At 41.5% G+C, this 15,752-nt stretch overlaps 1 protein-coding gene across 2 annotated transcripts; it reads left to right on the top strand.

The window, feature by feature from the left end:
* Nucleotides 1–441: 441 nt before the first annotated feature.
* Nucleotides 442–15,655, top strand: mmp11a (matrix metallopeptidase 11a). Of its 2 annotated transcripts, none has more exons than XM_064937551.1 (8): nt 442–699; nt 5,847–6,109; nt 9,110–9,253; nt 9,370–9,503; nt 9,660–9,901; nt 11,681–11,885; nt 12,218–12,478; nt 13,938–15,655. In XM_064937551.1, the coding sequence occupies exons 1-8, from the start codon at nt 592–594 to the stop codon at nt 14,054–14,056; spliced, it is 1,476 nt and encodes a 491-aa protein (XP_064793623.1). In that variant the 5' UTR covers nt 442–591; the 3' UTR covers nt 14,057–15,655. The 2 variants fall into 2 exon arrangements, with proteins under 2 accessions (XP_064793623.1, XP_064793624.1); XM_064937552.1 differs by lacking the exon at nt 442–699 and adding an exon at nt 2,357–2,445.
* Nucleotides 15,656–15,752: the final 97 nt, after the last annotated feature.

Here is a 15,752-nt window from a genome sequence, read left to right on the forward strand (position 1 = left end):
TGGAGATGGGCACCAGTCCTCGGGCAACGTTTGGGGAAAGAGGGTTGTTGTGACGCATTATTTTCACATCAAAAACACAAATGGTTATATGTTATATGGAAACAATTACACAGCTTGCTGCAAACGAAATGGGTGTAGCCTATATGTGCCATTATCAGTTGCCTGCGCGAATAGCTAAACCTTGGCCAATGAATATCGAACCAAATATAAATAACAAACTTTAATAGCATTTTTAAAATATTTATTGTTGAAGAATAAATTAAATTTGAGTTTCACATATGTTGTTTTTCCAAAAGACAAAATGCATTCGTTTCCTATTCTGGTTATTGCAGGTAGATCATATATTATATCATATTGCAGGTAGATCATGTTATGAATCAATGTTAGCGCAGCACAAAATGGGTTAAATGTCACGTGGTAGCGGGTGGTATCACTCGAGTCTATAAAATGTGTATTTGAAGTAAGAGAACAAAGAATCATAACCTATATATAAGTCCCCAAGACGCTGCGCAGTCACTCTTTGGCATTAGAGAGAGCAGAGAAGATTACTGCCGGCGCACTCTGCGTCCACGGGTCCAGAAGAAGAAGAAGATGATGATGCTGTCTTCTATCCTTCTACCCTGCGTCTTTACGTTGCAGTGCCTCCGCAGCATGCATTGTTCGCCAGTGCCAGAAGGAAGCAGGTACCAAGCGGCGCCGGTGAGTGCAGTATACTTGAGTTTTATACATTTTCTTTATTTGATAACATCTCTCAACAGTCAAAATTAACTTTATAGTAATTACTGGAAGTTTCATCGGTATTGCAAGTTAACCATTATCCGTGCATTTCAAAATCACCTGCTATTTCAAATCATGCACATATGCGAGTGCAGAAAAGTTTGCTTAGTTGCCATTCCCAGTTTTCCAGTTCAGATTTTCACTGCAGTGGGGGAAAATCTTTTTTTCCTTCGTTTTTTCTTCCCGAATGATCAGTGTGCTATACCTACACTACAGTTTGCTTGCAGTTATGATTGTGCTGAACCCTGGTTGACAGATACCAACCTGCTAAATGTTTAAAACCAATCGGGCAAACAAATAATGTAGATGTTATGTTCAATATTATTAGAAGGGTTCTATGTCAATACTTGGTGCTAAGATGATGCGCCTGCCCAGTGGACAAAGTGTCATGTCTTTCAATGATGACCAATACATGACAGGAGTAAATCACAACATAAGATTTAAACACTGGATCATTAATCCTAAACAAAAATATGTCTCAGTCGAATACATAACCATCCCAGGATGGGACTAAGTCTAAGAAATGTTTCATTTAGAAATTCCACAAAGCCGCTGCCACAACATTGACACTGACATTAAGAAGGATTTTATTTTCAACCTTGGCTACCATGGCACAACTGAAAGTCCTGGGCATGTAATCAATAGAGAAGGTAATTGAGTTCTTGTCTCTGCAAGGCAGGAAATTATAATAACTGGGCTATAAATACATTTTATCAACAACCTCATGAATGAGAGGATAAAGAAATATTGCTGATAACTTGCAACATTAGCCTATTGCCTCAATTACAGAGATTATCAGGTACTTTAAGATGAAAACTGAAAAAAGACATGTGACATCAATTTGAGAATGTTTGAGGTAGCCTACTGTAAACCTACTGTGTAAAGGACGAAGTATGGTAAATGTCTCCTCAATGGAATGGAGGAAAAGTTGATAGTTTAGTTTCTACTCTCTTACTTTTACTGAAATTGCTTGCACCTGCGATGGCAACACATACAAATAGTAATTCAATATTATCCCACTGGGCACACACTGTTTGAATCAATGTTGTTTCCACATCATTTCAATGAAATTAAGTTGATGTCTAGTTGGTAACTGAACTGAAAATATGTAGTCTTGTCAATTTGTTTCCCATTGTTGACAAAAGCGTGGGTGATTATACAAGCACAGACACGTTTCTCTGTATGTGGCATCTGGGTCAGGAAACACAGTGCCTGCTTGCTCTCTCAGGGAAAATGGAGGGAAGGGAACACGATGGGCTCACTGTTTGGATATCTCTTTGTGAATAAAACCCACGTCCCTTGGTTTTTCTTCTTGTTTTGCGCCATTAGTTCTGTCCTCTGGCCAAATTGACTGCTAGACACTGTGAGCCCAGAGAGATTTACTAGCCTCAGTTAAATAGCATCCACCTGTTGAATTAGGCTCCAGCAGCTCCACATCACTGGAAGGCTCCAATGAAATGACAAGTTAGAACGCTTTGAAAAGCCCTCCCTCTTGAAAGGTGATTGGTTTCTGTAAAGTATCTGCAAAACAGAGGAGGGTTCCTGAGGACCATAAAAAAATGAGAAAATTAATACGATCAGTTCATGCAAGGTGAGAGTCTCATCATTCCCTTTGATTCTCAGCTCAGCACGAGGAAGTTTGTTTGCCAGGAAAGATAAGCGAGCACAGTAAGTACCCAGGGAATTTGTAATATATCTTCCATTGCCTGGTGTTACTGATTGGGGCTGATGTATTGGATTAAGGAGGATAAGGAGGCAGATACCAAGGTATGTGTTGATAGTGGTGCATCGATCTCTCACCTCATGGGTTTAACCCTCTTTCCTGTTATAGTGAAATAGTTTGTCTTTATTTGCTCAGCTGTATATATGCACTCTCCAAATCCAGACCACATCTGATTTCGCATGTAAACATTCACTCAAGAAGACCAGCTTCTCTCTTCATAACTAGATTCACTCCAGAATGCTTACCAAGTTTCTCAGTTTGCAGAAAATACCGTCTAGTATTGTTCTAATAGGAACGGGTTTTAGTATCCTCCTTCTAAGTTCTTACAAGACATAGTGAGATCTGACAGAATGTCCACATGTTATAATGTCAGGGCTTTAGAGAAAACTTTCAGAGGCGCCTTGTACAGACATGTTGAGTTGTGCTTTTTGAATACGACTCTGCCAGATCCCCTCCACTGCATTGGCTCAGAGATCTTGTCATCACTGTTACCAGAAGCTAGACGTGTCCATACATGTAATGAATCCCCCTCCTAAAACACGTTGGTTCACATACACAATGATAAAAAAGACTGAATCACTCACTTTCGGGGTGTACTACTTTAAAAATGGGCTATTTGCGTAGTCAGCAGAACATAAGATGATGGACTGACTGAGTGGCAGCCAAAGGAGTGAAAGCACAACACCACTGTGTACTGGGTATACACTACATATGTACATAATTACATATGTGTCCAGCCTGTACGCTCAATGGGTATACACACAGAACACCATATACAATACATGCTGTAAATGTAAATAAAGGCAAAGTTTCCGGTTCAACCCGTGACACCATGGAAGTGAACTTTTACCTTTACCCTGTTGGGAATCTGAGGGGAGGAGCTGCGCTTTCTCTCACCTCAGGGGCTAGACTGGTTCATTTGATTGATGAGGGGGGATAACTTGTCAACAACACTCATTTCTCTTCTCATTTCTCTCTTTGAAACATGTTGAGCGCACACGTCTACTGCCTGTTAGCCATGATTTACAACATACTGTAGATAACCCACACTTCCTTTCGCATGCTGTTGGGTATATATATGTCTTATCACCAAACTAGATTAGAGAGCAACCCTAACATCCATATATTGAGTTGAATTCCAGTTTGCAAACTCTACAAAGTGAAATGCAGGTGAAAGACTGAGAGTTCTGCATAGTGTTCCTCCCCTTGTTTAGGGGCACATAACTCAGGGTAAGGCCCTCTCGTTTTGAGGTCTGGAGCACATTCCACAAATCCTGCTGGGCATTGTTCCAGTTATAGTGGGGCAGCTATGCACATTTTGTGATAAAAGCACAACATTTTGCACATAGGTAGATTTATAGACCCTGAAAATATTTGATATGAAGCCACCCCAGATTTGGCCCATGGGGGGGAGTGGCAGCCATTTTTCTAAATGGCCGCATAGGGTAATACTATTTCAATATTCAGAAGGACTATATTGAGGCAAGCACACCACATTTGACACAGAGGTAGATTTGTGTAGCCTGAAAAGATTAAGATATGGAGCCACCCCAGATTTGTCCCCTGTGGGCCGTGGTGGCCATCTTACAAAATGGCCACTGTTGGTAATACAATGTTACAATTCTAAACAATTTATTTTGTAAACACACCAAATTTGGCACAGAGGTAGATTTATGTACCTTGACAAGATATATATATATATATGGAGCCACAACAGATTTGGCCCAAAGGGGCCAAGGCAGCCATCTGAATTTGCTTCTGATATGGGCATCGCAAAGTAGCTTAAGTAGACATTTGTTTACATGCTTATGTACCTGGTAGGATGTGAACCCCAGTCTCCACCTCCAGAACCAAATGTTAGAACCAAAATAAATATTCTGTGCTTGGCCTAGGGTGATTTTAAGCCGAATTCAGTACCTCACGCATTCTACCTCATCTCCGCTACACTAATTTAAAAAAAAGACCTACATGACTGCTGTGTTTCCTTCTGTACTCGTTGTAATATACTGTGTGACTGTTAAATATTTTGGTTTTGAGGATATCCAGAGCAAGAAGTATAGCCCAGAAATATGACTTAGTATATGCAATTACCTTTTGTAGATTAAAGGTTTGTAAAATAGTGGCATAGTCTGCAGCATTTTAGTAAAATGATTGTGGCTCCATATCTTAATCTTTTCAGCATACCTCAATCTACCTCTGTGCCAAATTTGGTGTGTAAATCTCAAAATAGGCCTTCTGAAATGTAAATTGTATTACCATCTACATCCATTTCATAAATTGACTGCCACGACCCCCAGAGGTCAAATCTGTGCGGACTTCGTTTTTAAATTGTTTCAGGGTACATGAATATACGTCTGTGTCAAACTTGGTGTGTTTATCTCAAAAAAAGTCCTCTAAAACTCATTGTATTATTGACAGTAGCCATTTTGTAAAATGGCTACCATGCCCTCCAGGGGCCAAATCTGGGGTGGATCCATAGCTAAATGTATTCAGTGTTCATAAATCTACCTCTGTGCCAAATGTGGTGCCTTTATCTTGAAACAGTCCTTCTGAATTCCCAAAATGCCCATTTTGAAAAATGCTTCCACGCCCACAGTGGCCAAATCTGTGGTGGCTCCATATCTAAATGTTTTCAGGGTACATCAATCTACACCGGTGCCACATTTTCTACCACAAAAATGCACAACACATTTTTGCAGCTATCAGTCACCCCACAACTTCACAACATTATTGCCTCACGGCAAAATGGCCTGCAATTGTACAACTTCAAAAAGCCATGGAGACGCTGTGACAGAATTCCTCCTTTTTGTAGTTTACGCTCGAGGTATGAGTTAATGAGCAGAGCCATTTCCTCTGGGTTCTGCAGGGGGATATTTACTGTACTAGTTCCTATGTGTAGTGATAACTGACAGTACAGTAAGCTCCAAGCCCACAAGATTTTCAGTTATTTTTGACCTCTCATACTCCCACCTTCAGAAACATTTACAGGCAATCATGTTTAGGCAATGTTTTTATTTGATATTTTACCATTATTTAACTAGGCAAGTCAGTTATGAACAAATTCTTATTTTCAATGATGGCCTAGGAACAGTGGGTTAACTGCCTTGTTCATGGGCAGAATGACAGATTTTTACCTTGTCAGCTCGGGGATTCAATCTTGCAACCTTTCGGTTACTAGTCCAAAGCTCTAACCACTAGGCTACCTGCCGCTCCAATGTCAATGTATGCATGGATTATAATAAAAAGTAATGCACTTGGATACATATTTCTACCAAATCTGGTGTTCTCCAATGATTTTTAAATTATTTTTCTAATAAATGTTGCTCATGTTCCTGCTTTTTCAAAGGGATGGCTCCAGAGGTCTGATCTCCACAACCTGAAGAAGAGAGGAAGAGCCCATCCTCAGGACACACTCAAAGACACAGCCTTGACCAGAGGAGATCCTATAAGAGCAGCCCTGGTAACTAACAGCACTGAGGTGTCTAACCGCCCCCGCTGTGGTGTCCCTGACTACCCCATGCTGAAAGATGTCCTCTACAGGGGGAAACACAGGCAGAAACGCTTTGTCCTGTTCGGGGGGCGCTTGGAGAAGACTGACCTCACCTACAAGTAAGGAGATATTATTATTATCATAGTATAACCACACTGTTGAACGGCTTGTATGCATTTAGAGATGGACTTGGACCCAACCAAGGAAATATAATTGTATATATGACATGTTTTGGTGGATAGTTGCCAGTACAACTGGTTATAAAGGTACAGCATGCCCAGAATCCAGTGTTACTCTATCCATCATTAGTTTATATTTTAAGTCTCCTGTTTTGGTCATAGCTCTCATATTCTAACTCAACAAGGCAAGTAGGAGGTGCACTCTCATCCCGTTTGCCTCAAAAACAAAGTGTGTCTGAAAAGGAGGAACCTATGATGTTATTTCTTTGCCTCTGGAGACTCACGGCATGGAGTGTCTGGGCTGGGCCCTCTGTCGGCTGTATGCTGTCTCTCTGTCTGTGTCCACTGGTTCCTCTCATTGTGGCTGTTCTTTATCATAATGCATGGTATCTAAAGAGCCACTCAGAGAGAGGAGTAGAGGGCAAGCCATGATGGGCAAATGAGACTGCTGGAGTTGAGCAATAGATTTGTCTCAATGTACCCAGGGATAGGAGTAGGGCTCGCCTGTGTCATGGCAGTGTTACATTGGGAGCCCTCATATTTAGGACAGTGGAATGTGCTTATGTCAACAATTACAATTAAATCAGGGAATCATCAAAGAGGTTTATTCATATCAAATGCATGCCTAAGTGGACTATCCAAACTAAAGCCCTTGGCACTGGGTTTGCCAAGGGCTTTAGTTTGGATAGTCCACTTAGGCATGCGTTTGATATGAATAAACTTCTTTGATGATTCCTTAATTTAATTTTAATTGTTGACATAAGCTCTCTAAAGAGTTTCTTTGTTTTAATATAGTCACCCTGGGTGGTTTTACCTGAGACAGCTCATGTAAAGGTGAAGGAAGAGGACTGTTATACACAATTATCTTACAGAGCCTGCAGGTCTATGTAACAGCACACCTCTCTGTTGATTTGATGGTTAGATATCAAATCAAGTCAAATTGTATTGGTCACATACACATGGTTAGCAGATGTTAATGCGAGTGTAGCGAAATGCTTGTGCTTCTAGTTCCTACCATGCAGTAATATCTAACAAGTAATCTTAACAAATTCACAACAACTACATTATACACACAAATGTAAAGGGATGAATAAGAATATGTACATATAAATATATGGATGAGCTATGGCCGTGCGGCATAGGTAAGATGCAGTAGATGGTAAATATACAGTATATACATATGAGATGAGTAATGCAGCATATGTAAACATTATTAAAGTGGTGTTATTTAAAGTGACTAGTGATACCTTTATTAAGTCAATTTATTTAAGTGGCCAGAGGTTTGAGTCTGTATGTTGGCAGCAGCCTCTATGTTAGAGATGGCTGTTTAACAGTCTGATGGCCTTGAGATAGAAGCTGTTTTTCAGTCTCTCGGTCCCAGCTTTGATGCACCTGTGCTGACCTCACCTTCTGGATGACAGCGGGGTGAACAGGCAGTGGCTCGGGTGGTTGTTGTCCTTGATCATCTTTTTGGCCTTCCTGTGACATCGGGTGTTGTAGATGTTCTGGAGGGCAGATAGCTTGCCCCCGGTGATGCGGTGTGCAGACCACACTACCCTCTAGAGAGCCTTGTGGTTGTGGGCCGTGCAGTTGCCGTACCAGGTGGTGATACAGCCCGACAGGATGCTCTCGATTGTGCGTCTGTAAACATTTGTGAGTGTTTTAGATGACAAGTCAAACTTCTTCAGCCTCCTGAGGTTGAACAGGCGCTGTTGCGTTTCAGTTTGTCCGTGATGTGTACGCCGAGGAACTTAAAACTTTCCACCTTCTCCACTACTGTCCCGTCGATATGGATGGGGGGGGGGGGTGCTCCCTCTGCTGTTTCCTGAAGTTCACAAACATTTCCTTTGTTTTGTTGATGTTGAGTGAGAGGTTATTTTCCTGACACCACACTCCGAGGGCCCTCACCTCCTCCCTGTAGGCCGTCTCGTCGTTGTTGGTAAACAAGCCTTCCACTGTAGTGTTGTCTGCAAACTTGATAATTGAGTTGGAAGCGTGCATGGCCACGCAGTCATGGGTGAACAGGGAGTACAGGAGAGGGCTGAGAACGCACCCTTGTGGGGCCCCAGTGTTGAGGATCAGTGGGGTGGAGATGTTGTTTCCTACCTTCATCACCTGGGGGCGGCCCGTCAGAAAGTCCAGGACCCAATTGCACAGGGCGGGGTCGAGACCCAGGGTCTCGAGCTTAATGACGAGTTTGGAGGGGACTATGGCGTTAAATGCTGAGCTGTAGTCAAAGAACAGCATTCTTACATAGGTACTCCTCTTATCCAGATGGGTTAGGGCAGTGTGATGGCGATTGCATCGTCAGTGGACCTATTGGGGCGGTAAGCAAATTGGAGTGGGTCTAGGGTATCAGGTAGGTTGGAGGTGATATGATCCTTGACGAGTCTCTGAAAGCACTTCATGATGACAGAAGTGAGTGCAACAGGGCGATAGTCATTTAGTTCAGTTACCTTAGCTTTCTTGGGAACAGGAACAATGGTGGCCATCTTGAAGCATATGGGGACAGACTGGGATAGGGATTGATTGAATATGTCCGTAAACACACCAGTCAGCTGGTCTGCGCATGCTCTGAGGACGCGGATAGGGATGCCGTCAGGGCCGGCAACCTTGAGAGGGTTAACATGTTTAAATGTTTTACTCACGTTGGCCATGGAGAAGGAGAGCCCACTAGTTTGGTAGCGGGCCGTGTCAGTGGCACCATATTATCCTCAAAGCGAGCAAAGAAGTTGTTTAATTTGTCTGGGAGCAAGATGTCGATGTCTGCGACGGGCAGTTTTTTTATTTAATTTAATTTTTTATTTATACGTGATTGACTGATGAGAGGGAGGTTATAGATATGTAACACGGCTGGTGGTCTATGGTGTGTTTCTACAGATGATGGTGTGTGGAGTTTACAGTCTCTGATGTATATATCTATATCTCTTCCTTCCTCAGAGTGGTTCGCTTCCCCTGGCAGATGAGTGAGGACAAAGTGCGGCGTGTCCTGCAGGAAGCACTGAGAGTGTGGAGTGAGGTCACACCCCTCACCTTCACTGAGGTCAGCAGTGGAAAGGCTGACATTGTCATCGACTTCACCAGGTATGAATGTGGTACAGTAAGTGTATTCAAATGTCAGTACAGTATGTGTATTCAAATGTTCGATTTCAAGTTACTGAGTTACTTAGTCCCTTTCCTGAAATGGAGCTCTACTGTAGGTACTGGCATGGAGATAACCTGCCCTTTGACGGGCCTGGTGGCATTCTAGCCCATGCCTTCTTCCCCCAGACCCACAGGGAGGGCGACGTCCATTTTGACTATGATGAAGCATGGACCCTTGGCAACTACATGGGTGAGTGTTTGCTTGGCAGGGAACATGCAAGAATTATGAAGAGTTGATTTACATAGAGTTCTATGTAAAAATTAGTACAGACAGGAAGTAGTTGTCAGCTCTGTGGTTGTACTGTGTATCCCCATAGGTGTGACCCTCTCCCTGATTCGACTGCAGGCACAGACCTCCTCCAAGTGGCTGCTCATGAGTTTGGGCATGTTCTGGGCCTGCAGCACTCCCGGGAACCGGGTGCAGTGATGTCCCCTTATTACAGCTTCTCCTATCCCCTGGAACTGAGCGAGGATGACAAGCTGGGGATCCAATACCTGTACGGCCATAGTCCACATATCACGCCCCCATCTCCACTATCACCACCGCCACAAATCACCACAGAGACCAATGAGATCATTAGTAGTATCGTGAGTGTTACATCTTACCATTCATATGTTTTAAGGTGCTACACAGGCAAATAATAATAACAAGACATAAAATACAACTCAGATACTAGCCACACAAGAATACTCATACAGTGCCTTGCGAAAGTATTCGGCCCCCTTGAACTTTGCGACCTTTTGCCACATTTCAGGCTTCAAACATAAAGATATAAAACTGTATTTTTTTGTGAAGAATCAACAACAAGTGGGACAGAATCATGAAGTGGAACGACATTTATTGGATATTTCAAACTTTTTTAACAAATCAAAAACTGAAAAATTGGGCGTGCAAAATTATTCAGCCCCTTTACTTTCAGTGCAGCAAACTCTCTCCAGAAGTTAAGTGAGGATCTCTGAATGATCCAATGTTGACCTAAATGACTAATGATGATAAATACCTGTGTGTAATCAAGTCTCTGTATAAATGCACCTGCACTGTGATAGTCTCAGAGGTCCGTTAAAAGCGCAGAGAGCATCATGAAGAACAAGGAACACACCAGGCAGGTCCGAGATACTGTTGTGAAGAAGTTTAAAGCCGGATTTGGATACAAAAAGATTTCCCAAGCTTTAACCATCCCAAGGAGCACTGTGCAAGCGATAATATTGAAATGGAAGGAGTATCAGACCACTGCAAATCTACCAAGACCTGGCAGTCCCTCTAAACTTTCAGCTCATACAAGGAAAAGACTGATCAGAGATGCAGCCAAGAGGCCCATGATCACTCTGGATGTACTGCAGAGATCTACATCTGAGGTGGGAGACTCTGTCCATAGGACAACAATCAGTCGTATATTGCACAAATCTGGCCTTTATGGAAGAGTGGCAAGAAGAAAGCCATTTCTTAAAGATATCCATAAAAAGTGTTGTTTAAAGTTTGCCACAAGCCACCTGGGAGACACACCAAACATGTGGAAGAAGGTGCTCTGGTCAGATGAAACCAAAATTGAACTTTTTGGCAACAATGCAAAACGTTATGTTTGGCGTAAAAGCAACACAGCTCATCACTCTGAACACACCATCCCCACTGTCAAACATGGTGGTGGCAGCATCATGGTTTGGGTCTGCTTTTCTTCAGCAGGGACAGGGAAGATGGTTAAAATTGATGGGAAGGTGGATGGAGCCAAATACAGGAACATTCTGGAAGAAAACCTGATGGAGTCTGCAAAAGACCTGAGACTGGGACGGAGATTTGTCTTCCAACAAGACAATGATCCAAAACATAAAGCAAAATCTACAATGGAATGGTTCAAAAATAAACATATCCAGGTGTTAGAATGGCCAAGTCAAAGTCCAGACCTGAATCTAATCGAGAATCTGTGGAAAGAACTGAAAACTGCTGTTCACAAATGCTCTCCATCCAACCTCACTGAGCTCGAGCTGTTTTGCAAGGAGGAATGGGAAAAAAATTCAGTCTCTCGATGTGCAAAACTGATAGAGACATACCCCAAGCGACTTACAGCTGTAATCGCAGCAAAAGGTGGCGCTACAAAGTATTAACTTAAGGGGGCTGAATAATTTTGCACGCCCAATTTTTCAGTTTTTGATTTGTTAAAAAAGTTTGAAATATCCAATAAATGTCGTTCCACTTCATGATTGTGTCCCACTTGTTGTTGATTCTTCACAAGAAAATACAGTTTTATATCTTTATGTTTGAAGCCTGAAATGTGGCAAAAGGTCGCAAAGTTCAAGGGGGCCGAATACTTTCGCAAGGCACTGTAATATGACAGTATGGAGATGCACTATTGATCCTCTTTCTGTCTCCAGCCTGACGTCTGCCAGACAGACTTTGATGCTGTGTCTATGATCCGCGGGGAGCTGTTTTTCTTTAAATCAAGCTATGTGTGGCGCATTCGGGAGGGGCGGCTGGAGGCGGGCTACCCCGCGCTGGCGTCCCGCCATTGGAGGGGGATTCCAGAGAGCATTGATGCTGCCTTTGAAGACCAATCAGGGAGTATCTGGTTCTTTCAAGGTGTGTGACAGAGATGTTGGCTGTCTGTGCTGTGGTTAGTCATGTCTTATGAGTATAGATAAGCCCTAAGTTGAAAACAGACAGGTCAATATACATGTAGGCAGACAAGCAGTAAAATGACTGCTTTATAGCGTTAGGCCTTTTTTGGTTACCCAGGAAAGTGTTCTTCCAAGACCAAATTCAGCAACCTTAAGTAGGGCATGTCAAGAGTGACAAGAGTGTTGAATAGCCAATAGTTATGTAAACTATGAAAGCCCAGATCTTTGCAGGGCCACAGCAGTGGCATCAACTGTATGAAGTTCTCTCTCTCTCTCTCTCTCTCTCTCTCAAAGGTCAAAGCTACTGGGTGTTTGATGCAGAGAGACAGATCACAGGGCCAGAACCTGTGCGGAGGCTCGGCCTGTCAGTCTCCCACATCCAGGCAGCCCTGCTCTGGGGCCAGGACAGCAGTTACAACACCTACTTCTTCAAGTCAGGCAGCTACTGGAGGTTCAGCCCCAAGGAGAACCGCGTCCACTCTGTCTACCCTCGCAACATGCAGGACTGGAGCGGCATCCCCAGTGATGTAGACGCAGCCTTCAAGGACCAATACGGTAATATATCTTGTGAATGAATCACCCAATCAGCTTTCAATTTTGAGTTGAGTCCTACACTGAAATGTTCCATGATGGAATAATTATTGGATTGTATTGAGTAGTCCTTTTCACTCAGACCCACGGGTTGAAAATAGCAGATTCGTCCAAAGATAGGCCCCTTAATTGGAACGCAGTGCCTGTACTGTAACATGCTATGCATGATGTCAGAGCCCAGGGTCTCTGCCCCACAGAGCTGTATTGGTTTTGACCGACAGCCGCTCTGAACTTGAGCACCGTGCGACAAGACATTTCCCCCTTCCCTCCCGCTAATTGTGCAACTTTAGCTAAATGTTTGTTGTTTGAGAAATGCTGTAAATTACGAGTGCCCTGTGTATTTTGAAAGATGAGACGTTGAGGATTATAATAAATACCACTTGGATGTTATACAAGCAAGCCAAACCCCTGTGAGTCCAAATGTGCAATTAACATTTCCATATCATAACACTCATGTAATATACAGTTGGAATTTTGAACTTACGTGCTTTTTAGAATTTTGGAATATTGACAAGTGGCAGTTGGGATGTCGAGTGTGCAAACATCACTATGTTTGATGTACAGTTACAAGATGACATGGCGTCATACCCTGAGTTGTTCAGAACAGAATGTGTTTCTGTGTTTCTCTATTGTGTAGAAAATGAGCTGTGGACCACTCATTTGAATGCACTCATGACTCCATTCTATGATCACTAAAATTACTATCCGTTTCTCTGAACTGCCCTGTGAAAGTCTAACACTGTAAGATCGTACTTGATAATTCAGCTAGTGATGTTGGCAATAGAACCAACTTTCAAATTATGCCCACCTGACCTAGATTGTCATTTATAATGGACCGTTTTTGTATTGCATAAACAACAACAGTAATTATGGAAAGGCGGGGATGCAGGGCTGTGATCCAAACAAAACAAATATAAGTGTGCTTGCTCTAGTTCCTCAACGGCACAGCTAGGAGAGATAAAATAAGTTGAAAACTATTCTTTGAGTCATAAAAGTACATTACTTGGGAACTGTCTCCACTTGGAGACAGCAGTTAGTCCTCTCACTCAAACCCTTGTCATTTTGTTGTCTTATATTTCACCTACCCCACATTTTCAGGAATATTCTTAGCATGTTACTGAATGTATCCAGGATATTTTCAGATTTCTTTAGCAATAAATGCAGCGAATAGTACAGTAAATGTAAAATGCACAGAAAATCAATCAAAATCAGGGTAATGTTTGAATTCAGTCTTGTGTCAAGTGAACTGTTGTGTCCTCACCTTTAGTCTAGTAATTTTTCCATAATCTCCAAACTGTTCCCTTTTAATTGCTACCATGGTTATGCATATGTTTTCTGTAAGAAACATTTCAATGTAGCCCAGTCCTTATAGGCCAATTCCCAGGAGTGTAAGGAGCTAATAGATTATTTTTTTTGTTGACAGGCTATGCCCACTTTATCCGAGGGAGGCAGTACTGGAAGTTTGATCCTGTGGAGATGGATTTACTACAGGGGTATCCTCGCTATATTGGAATGGACTTCTTTGGCTGCCTAAATGCATGAATAATCAGCATTAAGTGATGCTGCTGTCTCAAGATCAAACCCAAGTCCAGGTTTAGTCCAACTATGCTCTCGTACTGATGGTCTTCAAATACAACATTGTAATGTTGTGCATTTTTTGGGAACAAGACCATTGCATCGACAGAGGCTTCTTCATCTTCTTCCAAATGTTGAAGAAACAAACTATTTAGAAAGAGACTTTATTTCTTTTACTTGAGTGAGTTCCAAAAAATGTGTGTTCTTCCTCAAATATGTTTTTGTTTAATCATGATCTTAACACTGAACAGACTAGATCCTTTTTTCTTCACAGGGAAACACAAATTCAAATGTTTCCTCAGAGTTTGGACTTCATGTGCAGCTATGTACTTGTATTTATGTGTTACTGGGTTTGGTTCTATCGTCAGAAGTTGCATTGTTCAAGACCATGGGCTGACAGTACAGTGCCATCTACAGTCCAGTACCAACCAATTGCAGGAGGTTCTTTTTAACTATATTATGATGTATAATTTACTCCAGAGATGTTGCAGCATAAACACATTTGCTTTATTCTTAAAGGGAAATATGTCTAAAGCACTGCAATTAAGGTGCTAAATCTGTTAATCACTGACAATCAGGGACACCTTTTGTTCTCAAATGTTATGAACACTTACTCACAGTCTTATATATATGACATCAAGTACATTATCTCGTCACATTTAATTTCTCTCTAAGATTAATATACTTAATTCAATAATGTTCCATCCATGGTGCTCTCAGTCAGTGCAAAGGGATGGGGTGAACTTGGTGCTGCATTATGTGAATCTAAGCCATGAGGATAAGTTACTTTTTGGATGACTGCAGTTTGTCAGTGCAGGACACTGATATATCTGCTTTACTGTAAAATACACTACCGGTCTAAAGTTTTAGAACACCTACTCATTCAAGGGTTTTTATTTATTTAGACTATTTTCTACACTGTAGAATAATAGTGAAGACATCAAAACCATGAAATAGCACATACTGTATGGAATCATGTAGTAACCAAAAAAGTGTTTAAACAAATCAAAATATATTTTATATTTGAGATTCTTCAAATAGCCACTCTTTGCCTTGATGACAACTTTGCACACTCTTGGCATTCTCTCAACCAGCTTCACCTGGAATTATTTTCCAACAGTCTTGAAGGAGTTTCCACATCATAAATATATATTTAGATTTGTTTAACACTTTTTTTGGTTACTACATGATTCCATATATGTTATTTCATAGTTTTGATGTCTTCACTATTATTCTACCATGTACAAAATAGTAAAAATAAAAAGAGTAGGTGTTCTAAAACTTTTGACCAGTAGTGTATGTATTTGTGATATTTTGTGTTTGACAGCCAATAGCTGCAGCCTGGTGGATAACTTGTTTTTAGTCTGTCTCTTCTAACATTTCGAGTGTTGACTATAGAGCTCAGAAGTATTTCAGGACATAATTGATCTTTAATTAAAAGAGCCATTATATTGGTTCTAATTACATATTAACATGTTTTTCTACTCAAATGTCACATTTACTATGTAAATACAAATATATGAATTCTGTACTGTGTTTTGGTACAAATAAAATATTTCAGCCTGAGTACATTGTCCATTTTTATGAATCAGATAGATAAATAGATAGATGGATGAATATGAAATGAAACATGTAAAGTGTCCCATGTTTCATGAGTTGAACT

Source organism: Oncorhynchus masou, chromosome 25, assembly GCF_036934945.1.
Source record: "Oncorhynchus masou masou isolate Uvic2021 chromosome 25, UVic_Omas_1.1, whole genome shotgun sequence".
Classification (NCBI taxonomy): domain Eukaryota; kingdom Metazoa; phylum Chordata; class Actinopteri; order Salmoniformes; family Salmonidae; genus Oncorhynchus; species Oncorhynchus masou.

Coding starts and splice junctions, on each gene's coding strand:
- mmp11a (XM_064937551.1), top strand. CDS start 592: ATGATGATGCTGTCTTCTATCCTTCTACCCTGCGTCTTTACGTTGCAG. Junction 9,902..11,680: donor ATGAGATCATTAGTAGTATC/GTGAGTGTTACA, acceptor TTCTGTCTCCAG/CCTGACGTCTGCCAGACAGA. Junction 11,886..12,217: donor GAGTATCTGGTTCTTTCAAG/GTGTGTGACAGA, acceptor TCTCTCTCAAAG/GTCAAAGCTACTGGGTGTTT.